Source organism: Antechinus flavipes, chromosome 3, assembly GCF_016432865.1.
Source record: "Antechinus flavipes isolate AdamAnt ecotype Samford, QLD, Australia chromosome 3, AdamAnt_v2, whole genome shotgun sequence".
Classification (NCBI taxonomy): Eukaryota; Metazoa; Chordata; class Mammalia; order Dasyuromorphia; family Dasyuridae; genus Antechinus; species Antechinus flavipes.
The window spans coordinates 460,985,401-460,998,654 of record NC_067400.1 but is presented as its reverse complement, the minus strand read 5'-3'; the positions used below and the strand labels follow the sequence as shown (position 1 = coordinate 460,998,654).

The 13,254-nt window shown below is 33.2% G+C and overlaps 1 protein-coding gene across 1 annotated transcript in view; it reads right to left on the bottom strand.

Moving 5' to 3' along the window:
• Nucleotides 1-449: 449 nt before the first annotated feature.
• MIPEP (mitochondrial intermediate peptidase) overlaps nucleotides 450-13,254 on the bottom strand; it is a 163,019-nt gene continuing 150,214 nt past the window's right edge. Inside the window, exon 19 of the mRNA XM_051986567.1 lies at nucleotides 450-722. Coding sequence (XP_051842527.1) covers nucleotides 628-722 — 95 coding nt within the window. The 3' untranslated portion in view covers nucleotides 450-627. The remainder of the gene's footprint in view (nucleotides 723-13,254) is intronic.

Below are 13,254 nucleotides of genomic sequence, written 5' to 3'. Positions count from 1 at the left end.
TGGTTCATTCTTTGACATGTCTAAAAATACAAAACTTAAGTTAATGTACCCAACTTAAAAAAAAAAAAGTATTCCATTTGATTTGAAAACCACAACTCATTTTCTTTGTTGCTATGTGATTAATGAACTTTCAAGAGTGTACTTTAGATGAATGGTGCAATGGATTAGTCAACTTTTATGAAAATTGCGTGTGTAATCCTTCCACAGAGTATTAAAATTGTGTCTAAGTCTATTTAAAAAGTTTTGTTCTTAATTAAGCTCATCAATTTAAACAATTAAAGATCAATGGACTAGTACTATTGTACTAAAGACATATGCCTAAGAAAATGCCCACATTTTAAATTTAACAGCTGCATGTTTAAAGATTGTTTATATTTACTCTTAGTAATAGCTTCAAATAGATTAAGATTTCTATGAAATTTGCCAATCAAGATGAAAGTCAGTTGTCATTATTCATTATAGGACAAACTATTTATTCCAATTTGTAACAATGGTTTATAGAAGTTATTATGCAATATAAGTGAATACTGAAAATAAGAAACAAATTTTCATAGCTTTGTCATTTCTAATGTAGTTATTAAACCACATGATTTTGTATGAAAACAAATGGGGGTATTTCCACATCCTTCAAGAATCCATAAAATATGTCTCAAAGTCCATATCCAAGTCCGAAACAAGAGCACTGACAAAATCTTCAACAGAGGGACACTTTTGAAGCATACCTGAAAAAAATGAAGAGAAAATGTTCACTAGATAATCTATATTTTTATATATTTATGTAAAAATATCATGAAATTTTTAGCAACAAAATCACCATGTTAAGAAAAGTATCAAACTTGGAGAATCTCCAGCTTTTTGAAAAGAGAAAAAGAAAGGAAAGAAAATAAGCATTAATATAATACTTACTATAACACTAATATTATAGTACCTACTACTATGTCAGGCATTGTGCTTAGCATTTTATAAATTTTATCTCATTTGATCCTCACAACAACCCTGCAAGATAGATGCTAATATAGTCAACATTTTTATTTTCAGGAAAATGAGATAAACACAGGGAAATGCCCAAGATCACATAGTTAGTAAATAGCTAAAGTCCTGTTGGACTTCATGACTCCTAAAGAAACCTAAAGAAAGACTTAAAATTCTCTGAAGATCACCATTTGTTTGGGTCTTCATGAATCTAGGCCCAGGCCACTGTACCATCATCTGCCTTTACCACAGCAAGGTGATGAACTTTTTCTTCTATTTTTGGCTTACACTTTGACACTTGGATTAGTATTTCTGGCAAGAATATGTAAAGATCAAAGCTGGAATTCTACTGATGTTACTATTATATTTGGAAATAATGTACTCTGCTAATATTACTATATACTTGGAGGTAGATTTAATAGATTTTTCAACTAAATTTTGCTAAATAGTTTATGATAGTCCATTCATATCAGTTAGGCACTGATTTTGCCTTAATAATTTTATCAGGATCATTTATTTCCTTCTTTTAGATTATAACTCACCAATAATTCAATAAGTCTATAATTATCTTTTGCTAAACTCTTTCTTGCTATGTGATAAAAAAGATACAGACATTCATGTGAGCAACATTCTCTGCCCTCATAGAGCTTAGAATAAATATAGGGAGGAAACATATCTAGACAACTTCTACACAAAGTAATACCTAGAAAGAGAAGGAAATAGAGTACTTACATAGTGCTTACTATGAGCCAGGTGGTGTGCTAAGCTTTTCATAAATATCCTGTTTGATACTCATAACAAGTACACTAGAGAAATTAAAAAAACTGAGTGCTATGTGAGGTGTGAGTGGAGAAAAGTTTTTTTTTTTTTTTTTTGCCTAAAGGTGGATAGAGGGATGAGAGAAAGCAAGATTTACAAAAGATGGAACTATTATTTTCTATCTAATTTTACTCCACTCATTCTTTACAGAAAGATTCAAGAAACCAACCTTGTTACCACACCCCAAATTCCAAAAAACCAAGAATACTTCAGTATTTGAACAAAATTATTACTGACATTAAACTTCGAGAGAAGTTCATTAAACTTCAACATCCAACATTGTTATAGAGGAAAAAGCTCACCTCTCACTTCTCTATTATGTACTCAAAATTTTGCAAAAATTAAAAGTAAATATGAAAAAAATACTTCACTGAAAACTAAAATCTAGCTTTCTCTCAAAAGTGAGATGTTCTCACTTGCTACTGAGGCATATCATCCCCTTTTAGGTTTTAGAATTATCCACACATCTTTTTGATCAAAGCTACAACAACTGAAAAACTCATTTCAGATACATTTAGAATTCCATTTCCTTACAGTACAAATAATTTCTAGAAAAGCAAATTTGCTAGACTGGTCCAGCTAGGTCAGCTGTCATTGATGACTTAATGTTTTCTCTTTGAAATAAAGGTATAAATAGTAAATTAACATATGTCCTTTGGATATGTAACCAGGTAAATTTGATCTGACTACAAGTCAGAAGGACTTTTTTTGAGGAAAAAAAGACTGGAATTTGGCACTTGAGTTAGAAGTAAATAAAAGAACATTGTACTTTTTACAGAAAAAAACATGTTTTCTGTATAAAACACAATGGAGACATGATAGCATAAGTTATTTTTAGCTGTTGTACCATAACAAGACACATTAACTTGTTAGCCTTTTTTTCTTCCTTTTAATATCTGAAATATTTTTATGGTGAAATGACTAGTTACAGGAATTGTCATAAGTTAAATCTAGTTCATTCAGTGCTAACCCTTATTGTTAAGTATAACCCTACTGTTTCTTTGAAGTGGCTCATTTTCAACTCACCAAACTGCCAATATAAATATGACCTTACTCTACCCTCTTTCACAGACACACCTAAGGCACCTCCTTCTTTAGTTCGACATCTTCATACCATTCCTTTTTTTCAGAGAATGACAATAATAGCAGCACAATGAAAGAAAAATACTTTTGTTGTCAGCTTTTAATAAAATCTGGCTAAAGCCAAATGGCTCAGCTTAGTTGAGTTGATTTTGCATGTAATGTAATAGTTAAAGAAGATGGTTTGGGGGAAAAAAAAAAACCAAGAAAAGGCATCAAGACTTGAGGCAATTAGGAGAATGTCCTTGCTCTGTTCTCATAGTATTCTGAATTTAATTAGATTTAAATGTGTTCAGCAAGTATCAACATGAGATTGGTAAATTAAAGACAGTTCATGAAACCCAATGCTTACAGACTATTAAAAATATGAAAAATAAAGTTGGTTTTTATGTGGGGATATGGTTAAAAGGAATCTGTAGGCTCTGATTTTTAATTGTTGACAAAGTTCTTTTTGGCTTTGGAGCTTTATTAAACATGGAAGAAAAACTCAGAAATTATGCAGATGTTGGATTCCATGGTGAATGGAGCTGAAAAAAGATTCAACTATGTAAATCAATTAAAAATAGGAAGAAGAAACTCCCTTTACTCTTAGTCTAGAGACCTGAAGAAAACTACTTTGCAAACATGCAGAAGCTTTTAATAGCAAGTACACAGAAAGGCAAAATTGGACTATAATTATCTTGAAATAATAACTCAAAAAGAAGAAAATACTATAATAAATGAAGATAGTTATTTATTTACCCAACACAGGGAAATAAACAGTATATAAAGCAAAGAAGTGGAAAGACTGAGGATTTCTTCCATTTTTCCCCCCCATTTTACCTTAGAGATAAGAGGGTTAATCAAAAATTTTTGTGAATTAATACATTTTGTAATCTGTTCACTTTGTTCAAATTATGCAATTTTCATAATTGTGGTGCTAGGGAAAGTATTCAAGGGCAGACCCAACCAAACAAATAATGATATTCAAAGAATTTTAAGCCTTTCTTTAGGTTTTCCAAACTTTTCCACATGATGTCTCTTTCTTTGTAATGACTGTCAACATAAATAGAGATTAAATTATAGAAAAGGGAATATGATAACTTGACCCTTGAAAGACAGTTCATTTTTTAAGTGGTTAAATTTTTTTTTTAAATTAGGGAATCAACTGATCCTCAATGTGTCATAAGTCAAGCAGGTTTTCAATGCCACATGCACTTTCTCATTTCCTTTTTAAATTTCTTATATATGTCACAAAGACTTATTACCATTGTTCATGCTAGCACACCTTTCCAATTTTTCATTTCAGCTACTACCCAATTAAAACAATGTTAGAGAATTCATTCTACAAGTACCCAACAAAGCAGTATTTATAGGCCATGAAGGCTGGAGACAAAGCTAAAGGAGAGTACAAGCTTGTATTAATAAGAACTAGGTAGAATAGGACAACATTCAGACAGGTACTTTTGGAAAACATAAGGTGAGGGTGTTCTGGATTACACAGTACAGAGCCAGGCAGACAGTGGGAGCTCAACAAAGCTGTTGCTGCAGGGTTCTTGCTATGGCTTCAACTTGAACGTTGGCAGCTATAAGAGTTGTACTTTAGATGTTTTCTGACTGCCCTCCAGGTATCTGTGCTAATGCTTCACTTACAGAAGTCCTTACATGTTCAAGGGTCTTCTAACTATGCATAATTCAATGCTATCATCAGGAAAATATTCTCTCCAACTCAGGATGAGGTTCAATATAGGTAACAAATTAAACATACTGTAAATTTCTAATGGTTTTTAATTTTGCTCTCTCCAATTCTGCAATATATAATCACAAAATCACAAAAGACTTACATTTAGATGGCAACACATTTGTAAATATGAATTTAACTCTTTGAGTATGGGGGTGGATATACAACTGAAGCACAGTGTTTGGCAGTTGTCATATATATGGTTCTGAATCAATCTCTGGAGCCTCAATAAGTGACCTTCCCTGCCTTAATCCTGATAATGAATATGACTTATTCCCAGATTTTACCAATTCTTGAAGTGAAAGAAACTAGAAAAACTAGGATAAATTCTTTAGCTCAAAGGAAACAAATAAAGGAAATAAAAGTTTTAGAACTACTCCAGATGAAGAATATTTTGATATCTAACATTATTTCAAGCCCAAATTTAACAGTGAATTCCTTCCTGGGAACTAAATGGAAGTAGTTCAATCAGATCAATGACCTCTGCTCAGATAAACATCGATATCACATTAATGACTATAATGAAAGGAAAAAAATTCAATTAAGCAAGGATTAATATGAAATGCTAAAGATATAAAGGATAAAACAAAATAAAATAAAAAATACCCAAGCATTCTTCCCTTTAAAAAGTTTTATGGATGCTCTAATGGAAAACCTAGAGAGAAAAAATAGAATCAAGTCCAAATTCTAGTTCCAATTTGCGACTAGTTGTTTAACAAGAGCAAATCACTCCAGGACTTTAGCTTCTTCATCTACAAAATAAAAGTTTAACACTAGTATTAACTAGTAGTAATCCTGACAGGTGTTTATGAGGAAAATACTATATAGGGTGTCCCAAAAGTTTTAATGCTGTTTTAAGCTATTAAGTCATCATATTAAAAGTGTTAAATTGAATTAAAGATCTTATATTAAAGCTGATGAAACAGGATAAAAGCAAGGCTTAAACAATCTACAGGTCTAGAGAATGATTCAGGGCATACTCCAACTGCCTCAGTTGTATATCCAAATTTGTAACAAAAGGTTAAAAAAATTAATGATTACATTTCTTTTTCTTTCTTTCTTTTTCTTTTTTTTCTTTTTTCTTTTGCTCAGGCAATTGGGGTTAAGTGACTTGCCCACACACAGCTGGGAAGTGTTAAATGTCTGAGGCCACATTTGATCTCAGGTCCTGACTTCAGAGCTGGGGTTCTATCCACTGTGCCACATAGCTGCCCCTCATGATTACATTTCAATCAAACTATAATCGTTTAGGATTGCACTAAGACTTAGGAAATTTGGAATGATTTTAAATACATGATTGGTTTTAAATAAATTTTTGTTAAATTGTCTGAGTTGCAATTGAAAATTGAAATTACCAAGAACATTTTTATGGTTTTTATTCACTCATTTACTCAATTTGTCTATTATTTGCCAGTTATAAGGATAATAACATTAACAGGCATAATATTGGGAGTCATCTTGATGTAATATAGCTTCTAGGGGAGACAGCCCCCTGACCTTAGGGGACTTCTGTTCTAATTCTAAATCTTCTGGCTTTGGAATCTTATCCTGAGGTCCTCTGATGTAAGAATGCTATTGTTTTGACAATCTGTCAATGATTCTAAAGACTTCTGGGTTTTAAGATAGTCCTAGGTCTGCTGGTCAGTAATAACTAAATTCTTGAGACCACTCTTTAATTCTACCCATAGGCCACAAAATTAGCCTATCAATAACATGACAAACTGGATAAATTTATCTCCTTGCTTCTGTTTCTTTGCTAAATTCTTTTGGAATTTAGACCCCCTTCAATTGGCATTGCAATTACAATAAACTTTGCCACTTGACTAGGGTTCAAGCCTACAAATTCTTTTGAGATATAGCATCATGCCAGTTTGTGACGCCAACCATTTGGGGTCCCTTCCCAACCTCAACAATGTTAAAATGACACCATAAGATGACTAGGAAATGAAGCGCAGCTTCTTTTATGTTTTGATAGATAACATCTCTATCATATCAGTAGTGGCAAGTAAAATAGGGCATGGTTAGTTTAAATTAGTCAGTGGGAGATGATGGCTATCTTTAAATATACAAAGAGCCATCAAGTAGAAGAATTAGATTCTGTTTGACTCCAAAGGTAGATCTAGTCAATCATTGGTTAACTCTAAGGAGGAATCTTTCAATAATGACAAATATCCCACAATGGAATGGTCTATCTGTTAAATAATACTTGTTTCCTATCACATAAAAGTGTTCAAAGATGAGATACAACTTTTTGGGGGGAGGGACAGGGGAAAGAGAAAGGTCTGAGATAACCACTAGTTATGGGATAGTTTGAAGAAGTTGATTAGATGATCTCTAAGGCCTCTTCTAATTCCAAGATTCTATGATTAACCTTTAAGTAGAAGTTACACTGCTAAGATATACATTGCTGTTTTATTCAATAAACAGAAACTTGATACTACAAATAAAATAGAAATCATTATCTTATCTTATCCAAAACCATGGTATTTCTGGTAGCTGTAATATGATGTGAAATTTTGGTTGTCACAATTCAAGTGACTTAAGGGAACTGGAAAAATGCCAGAATTAAAATATACGATCAAGAGGCTAGAATGGCTTCAGGATGAAAAAAGGCTAAAATAATTAAGCCTCTTTAGCTTGGAAAAAAAAAAAATGACAACCGACAAGTAATATGATCTACACTGATAAAATCATGAAGGGTGCAAACAACTCAATCAGAGATTTGCTCACCAGGCTTTAGGATACTAGAAAAAAGGATGCAATTTTGGAAGCTTAAAGAAAGCAGTTTAAGTACAAAGAAAAGAACGTAGATTTCAATTGGAACTATTTTGGAAACAGTATTGATTCTATTTAAAGATATACAAGGAAAAAAATACTAAGAATGCCTCTTTCACATCACTATCCTTATTGTCCTTGAACTTCAGACTTAGAGTAGAATTTAACTAAATGAATTAGTGTCATTATCACTCAGAGAGAAGGATCTTCAGCACAGGGGTTACAACTGCTGACCAACTTCTCTTTAAAAAAAAAAAAGGCTAGAAAGGTAATAATACCTTATACCTATATAAGTCAACAAGCACTGAAGAGTCAACAAGGTGCTGTGTAAGGGACAAGGAAAATAAAACAAAACAAGCCTTCTCATCCCCCAAACAGTCTTTGCCTTTATGGAGATTTACTGCATTGTACTTTGAGGAGAACAAAGTTATATACATGAATATATACAAACTATTGGATGAAATTTATGGGTTTTACCGATATAGAGAATTTGAAAGAGGAAACTATACCAAGGGAGACATCAACTTCTAATATTAATGGGCTTCCTAGGAGATTAAATGATGTATCCAGAGTCACAAAACCAGTACATTTCAGAGGCAAGACTTAAACCTGGCTCTTCCTGTCTCTGTTGAAGGCTATCTACTAAATCATGCTGTCTCTTCATATGAAATACATTTTTGTTGTTCCATCATTTCAATCATGTGTGACTCTTCATGACCTCTTCTGAGATTGTCTTGGCAAAGATACTGGAGTGATTTGCCATTAAAAAAAATGCCATTCCAGCCATAAAATGAGTTGGAAAAAGCTCATTTTATAGGTGAGGAAACTGAGATAAACGGGATTAAGTAACTTACCCAGGGTCACAAAACTATTAAATGTTTGAGGCCTGATTTGAATTCATATTTTCCTATCTTTAGGCTTGGGAGCTCTCTCTACTGAGCAATCTAGATGTCTCACAAAATACACAGATGTAAAAAAATTTGATTTTGGATATATGAGTCCATTAAATCAAAGACTCCAGAAAGATCTCTTGTCAGTGTCTGATCTGTAAAGGGAACTAGGGATTCCAGCAAGCTGATGAAGAAAAAAGAGAAAAGTTTATACCTGTGGCAAAACCCCAGAGTCAGGACGGAGCTGAGACAAAGAAAGTTCAGGCACTTGGCTGGGGTCAGCAGGAGTCAGAATAGCAGCAGCCACAGAAGCACCCAGCATAAACTGTAGCTGCACCTGAGACTGTGGAGTATGAACCTCCATGGGGCCTACTTGGTTCCACTTCTTTTTATTCAGTCTTCTGGCTCTTATTATCTTCCCTTTACATACATGGGGAAATGGGTTCAGAGATAATGTAACCTGATGTCCTGATCTTTCTTTACTATAGATGAATAAGAAATATTAATCACTATGTTCAAATCATAATGTTAAGCATTGGGAAATAAGAAAGTCCCTCTTCAAAAAGTTGATTGTACCTGAAAAAAACAGCTACAATCTTCTTAGATTCACTTTGGGTTATGAATTCCCTCCATTATAGCCAACAATAAGAACAACAAAGTCATCAAAATCTTTAAAGAACATTTTATAAATTAAAGAAGTTATACATGCCAAGCTAAGATCAGACAGATTTCAAATTGTATCTACAAAGACAAGCCAGGCAGTATGTAAAACTCTTAAGTGAATTTTATGAGATCAGTATTTTTATTCCAGATTGTATCACTCCCAAGCCTACGGCAATTATGTAGCTCATCTCTTCTTTGAAGTTTTTTCCTTATTTAAAATGCTGGGTCACCTATACTTTTATTAAAAATAAGTTACCAACAATCTTCAATTATTGTAATAATTGGGAAAAGTCAGATTATCTGCCTGAAAATGACATTCCTTTCCATGCAGGTACTTTTATTATCACATCTAGACTAGGTTAAATTAATGCTATCCTTAAGTAAAGCCATCTTGTGGCTGTTGGTTAAAATTTTCTTACTGAAAGTCAAAGGGAAGATTTGGGGTGTGTGTGTGTGTGTGTGTGTGTGTGTATACATACACATACACATGTTCACCATTTATATATTAGTTTATTTTAATTTCATTGTGGGATTGAGTAATTTCCATTTAAAATTACATTCTGGATTACAAAACATTATTCTTTTGAAGCTCAATGTCTTTCTTAAATAAACATACATACACACCCATACACTAAACACATACACACCCTCTCAAAAAAAATCAGTACATTTGTGAAAGGGAGGTCTTAACTTTGAGAACACAGGTGCTCTCTTCCATTTTATTCTTTCAAATAGCTCTGAGCTATTTCAAAGTCTATGGTAGGTAAATAACTAAACAAGCCAGAGATTTCATTTATTTGGCTATTATTCTGTGTTGCCATTACTTGTAGTACTGAAACTGTGTTGTAATCCTGAAGCTACTCCAAATGTAGGACTTAAGTGTCATAACCGTACCATATATATATTGTAGAAAAATGTTTCCTCATCCAACAAAGAGGATACTCTGGTATTAAAATTTGCTGTGATGCTCTATTTAAGAGATAAAACCTTTCAGATTTGCCAACATGAAATCACCTAACTTAATCCAATTCATTTTAGCCTAAAAAGTATTTACAAAGTAGCTCATTTGTCTAAGGCATTGTGCTAGATGAAGTTGATACAAAAACAAACTAAAAAACTGTTCCATGACCTCAAAGAATTGACATTCTACTAGGGGGAGGTGCGGTTATATATATTATGCAAACATTTAACTACAGACATATTAATTTGGAGAGGAGGGTAACAACTGGAGGAAATCAATTCCCTCAGGAGGTGGAATCTGGGATGAATTTTGAAGTCCATTTTTTTAGATGCACAGATGAGGAGGAAGTGCATTACAAGGATGGAGAAGACTATAAAGCATCAAGGGATTAGATAAAATGCTGAATAAATTCAGGACCAAGTATGTGAGTTTGGCTGGAGCTAAGAGTATATGAATAAATAGGAAATGTACACAAAGTATGGAAAGTTGGGCTGGGATATGATTATTTGAAGGGCTTTAAAAGATGTTATCTTGAAAGATCTAATTCAGTTCCAATTGATCAATGATGGACAGAATCAACTACACCCAGAAAAGGAACACTGGGAAATGAATGTGGACTATTTGCATTTTTGTTTTTTCTTCCCAGGTTATTTTTACTTTCTGAATCCAATTCTTCTTGTTCAACAAGAGAACTGTACGGATATACACACATATACTGTATCTAGGATATACTTTAACATGTTTAACATGTATAAGACTGCCTGCCATCTAGGGGAAGGGGTGGAGGGAGGGAAGGGAAAAGTTGGAACAGAAGTGAGTGCAAAAAAAAAAAAAAGCTATAATTTTAAAAAAAGATGGTAACTTATTTTTAATAAAAGTATAGGTGACCCAGAATTTTAAATAAGGAAAAAGAAGTCTTGTATGACTAAGAACAAACTTTAAATTCATATTTATTCATGATGAATTCATTATCAAAAAAAAATCTTACCCAAGATTTTTGATTAATCTAAGACAGCAAGCATAATTTCTAGGAGATCACGGTCAAAAAGCACATATTATTTTGGAGAGCAAAGGAAAAAGGCGTAATTGGGATGGCCAGATCATAGGACCAACAAACGGATAACTAGAATTTTCTCCAGTCTCCTTTAATTGGGAATCCCCCTTTCCCTCCAAAAAGTAGAATTATATGCCAGAGGTAGAGGAATGACATTTATATCTATAGGACAAGAAAGAAGTCCAAATAAGTTAACAACTATATGAATTAGCAAACTTTAAGGCTCTTATTCAATACCCAAACGCCATGAGTGGTAGGAAACACAAATCAACCAAGACTTGTTCTCTGGAAATTACTCGGGGATTTTCCTGTTATTTCAGTCTCTCTTGGCATACTATTCTCCCCTGTTATATCCTTTATCATCATGTTACAACATGTAGCAAACATTGTGTGTGCCCTGCCACTTAGATAAATTGGGGAGGGGGAACTTCCTTTCTGTCTAGGGAAGCATCTAACTTAGGAATGCTCAAGGCTACAGAATCTCTGCTGGAATAATGCACATTTTACTTTCTCTAACACTTCAAGAAGCAGTGGATACTACCTCACAATAGCCAGAGGACTAAAGAATGGTATGAACATGGGTAGGACTGGATCTGAATGGATTTCAGTTCCTTTTACCTGAAGCTTGGTATAACCCTATGTGTGGACCAGTCCTGCTTTTTTAGAGTCCATTTGTGACCAACACCAGCACTGGGGAAAAATCTCTAGAGTGTGGTCCAACATTGGGGATAAAAACTGTTATCAAAGGGAAATATTAAGAAAGTAGAAAACAGGATAAAATAAGGAAGAAAATTCAATTTAAAAAAATCCTAGAGCAAAAGCAACTATATCAAGAGAGAAGATAGAGAATTAAAAAGGAAGGTGAACACCAAAACATCCAAAAGATTACAAACTTCTCAAAAATATTTCAAGACAATAGAATTTGAATTAGCACTTGCCCAATGGAACATAAACACAAATCAAAAGGGCATGGAACTGTAGCAAAAAGGATCAAGAGAAAAATCAGAATACTGAGAAATGTTGAGGATAGAATGGATGGCAGAGTGAAAATAATTTATAGAGTAGGAAAACTTGAATCTAAAGTCTTTTCTCTAAAGAAGCAAGTAAAAAGAGAATTGTATTTGGGAATACAAATAAACCAAAGTGAAAGACAATCTGAAGGAAAGAAACAAAATATAATCATGTTAAAAGAACATTGGATTTCTATACAAGCAAAATATCTTGGTCTGGAAGACAGGATGTGAATATCAGAAGCTTCCCAGAATTATAATGACAATTCAAAAAAAAAAAAAATCTAACCACAACAATGTAAGAAATAATACAAAAAATTGCCAGGAACTTCTGAATACAGAAAAGAAAGCACAAACAGAAAGAATCCAGATTGCTTCCAGAACAAAAATCCTATACTATCCTAAAGCCTTTCTTTATAGAGGGCTCAGAACTTTTTAAAAATCAACTCCATTTTTCATTAACAGTCTGCTTGACTTCAATTCTACTGAACAACATGTCCTCCTCATCCCTGCAACCCCTACCCACCTAGGATCTGTCGATCACCATGAAGACTCAGATTCTGATATTCTGTCTCAACTCAGTATTCTCTTTCCTCTGACAAGAGGGCAGAGTACTAAATTCTTCTTAAAGCCTTTCTTTACAGAAGACTCACCTTTTCCAGCAATTCCATTTTCCATAAGCTGCTCTACTGGGAAACAACCCATGATCCTTCCCTTCTCCACCTCCCTTTTCAGATTCCTTTTACATATAGTTTCCCTCTCCTTTCTCCCATCTCCCGCTTTGGATTGTAAGCGTTTTGAGGACATTGACTATCTCTTTTTTTTTTTTTTATTTGAATTTCCAAGGCTTATTACAGTGCCTGGATACAGCAGACATTTAATAAATGTCTACTGAATTGACCCAAAGTGCTTCAAATCCCAAGATATGCATATAGGGTAAATTTAACAATTACAATGACAAAAATCAAATCAACAAGCAATCAGGTGAAAGAAAATAAAATATAAAATAAAGTAAATTCAAATAACATAAAATAATTCTGAACTCAGTAGGAAGGAATGTAATAATATATTTTGACAAGCAAAGAATCTCAAGATGAAGTTTTAAAAAAACTCATTCTGCAAACCTGACCCTAATCATCAATGAAAAAAGATAGTCACTCAATAAATGAGAAACCTTTGAAAATGTGTGGGAAAAGCAAAAACAAGAAACACAAAGATACAAGCAAATCATTGATATGCAAACACTTGAAATAACAACACAAGAGGTAAATACAAATATTAAAAAAAAAAGGAAATAAATTATCCTATCT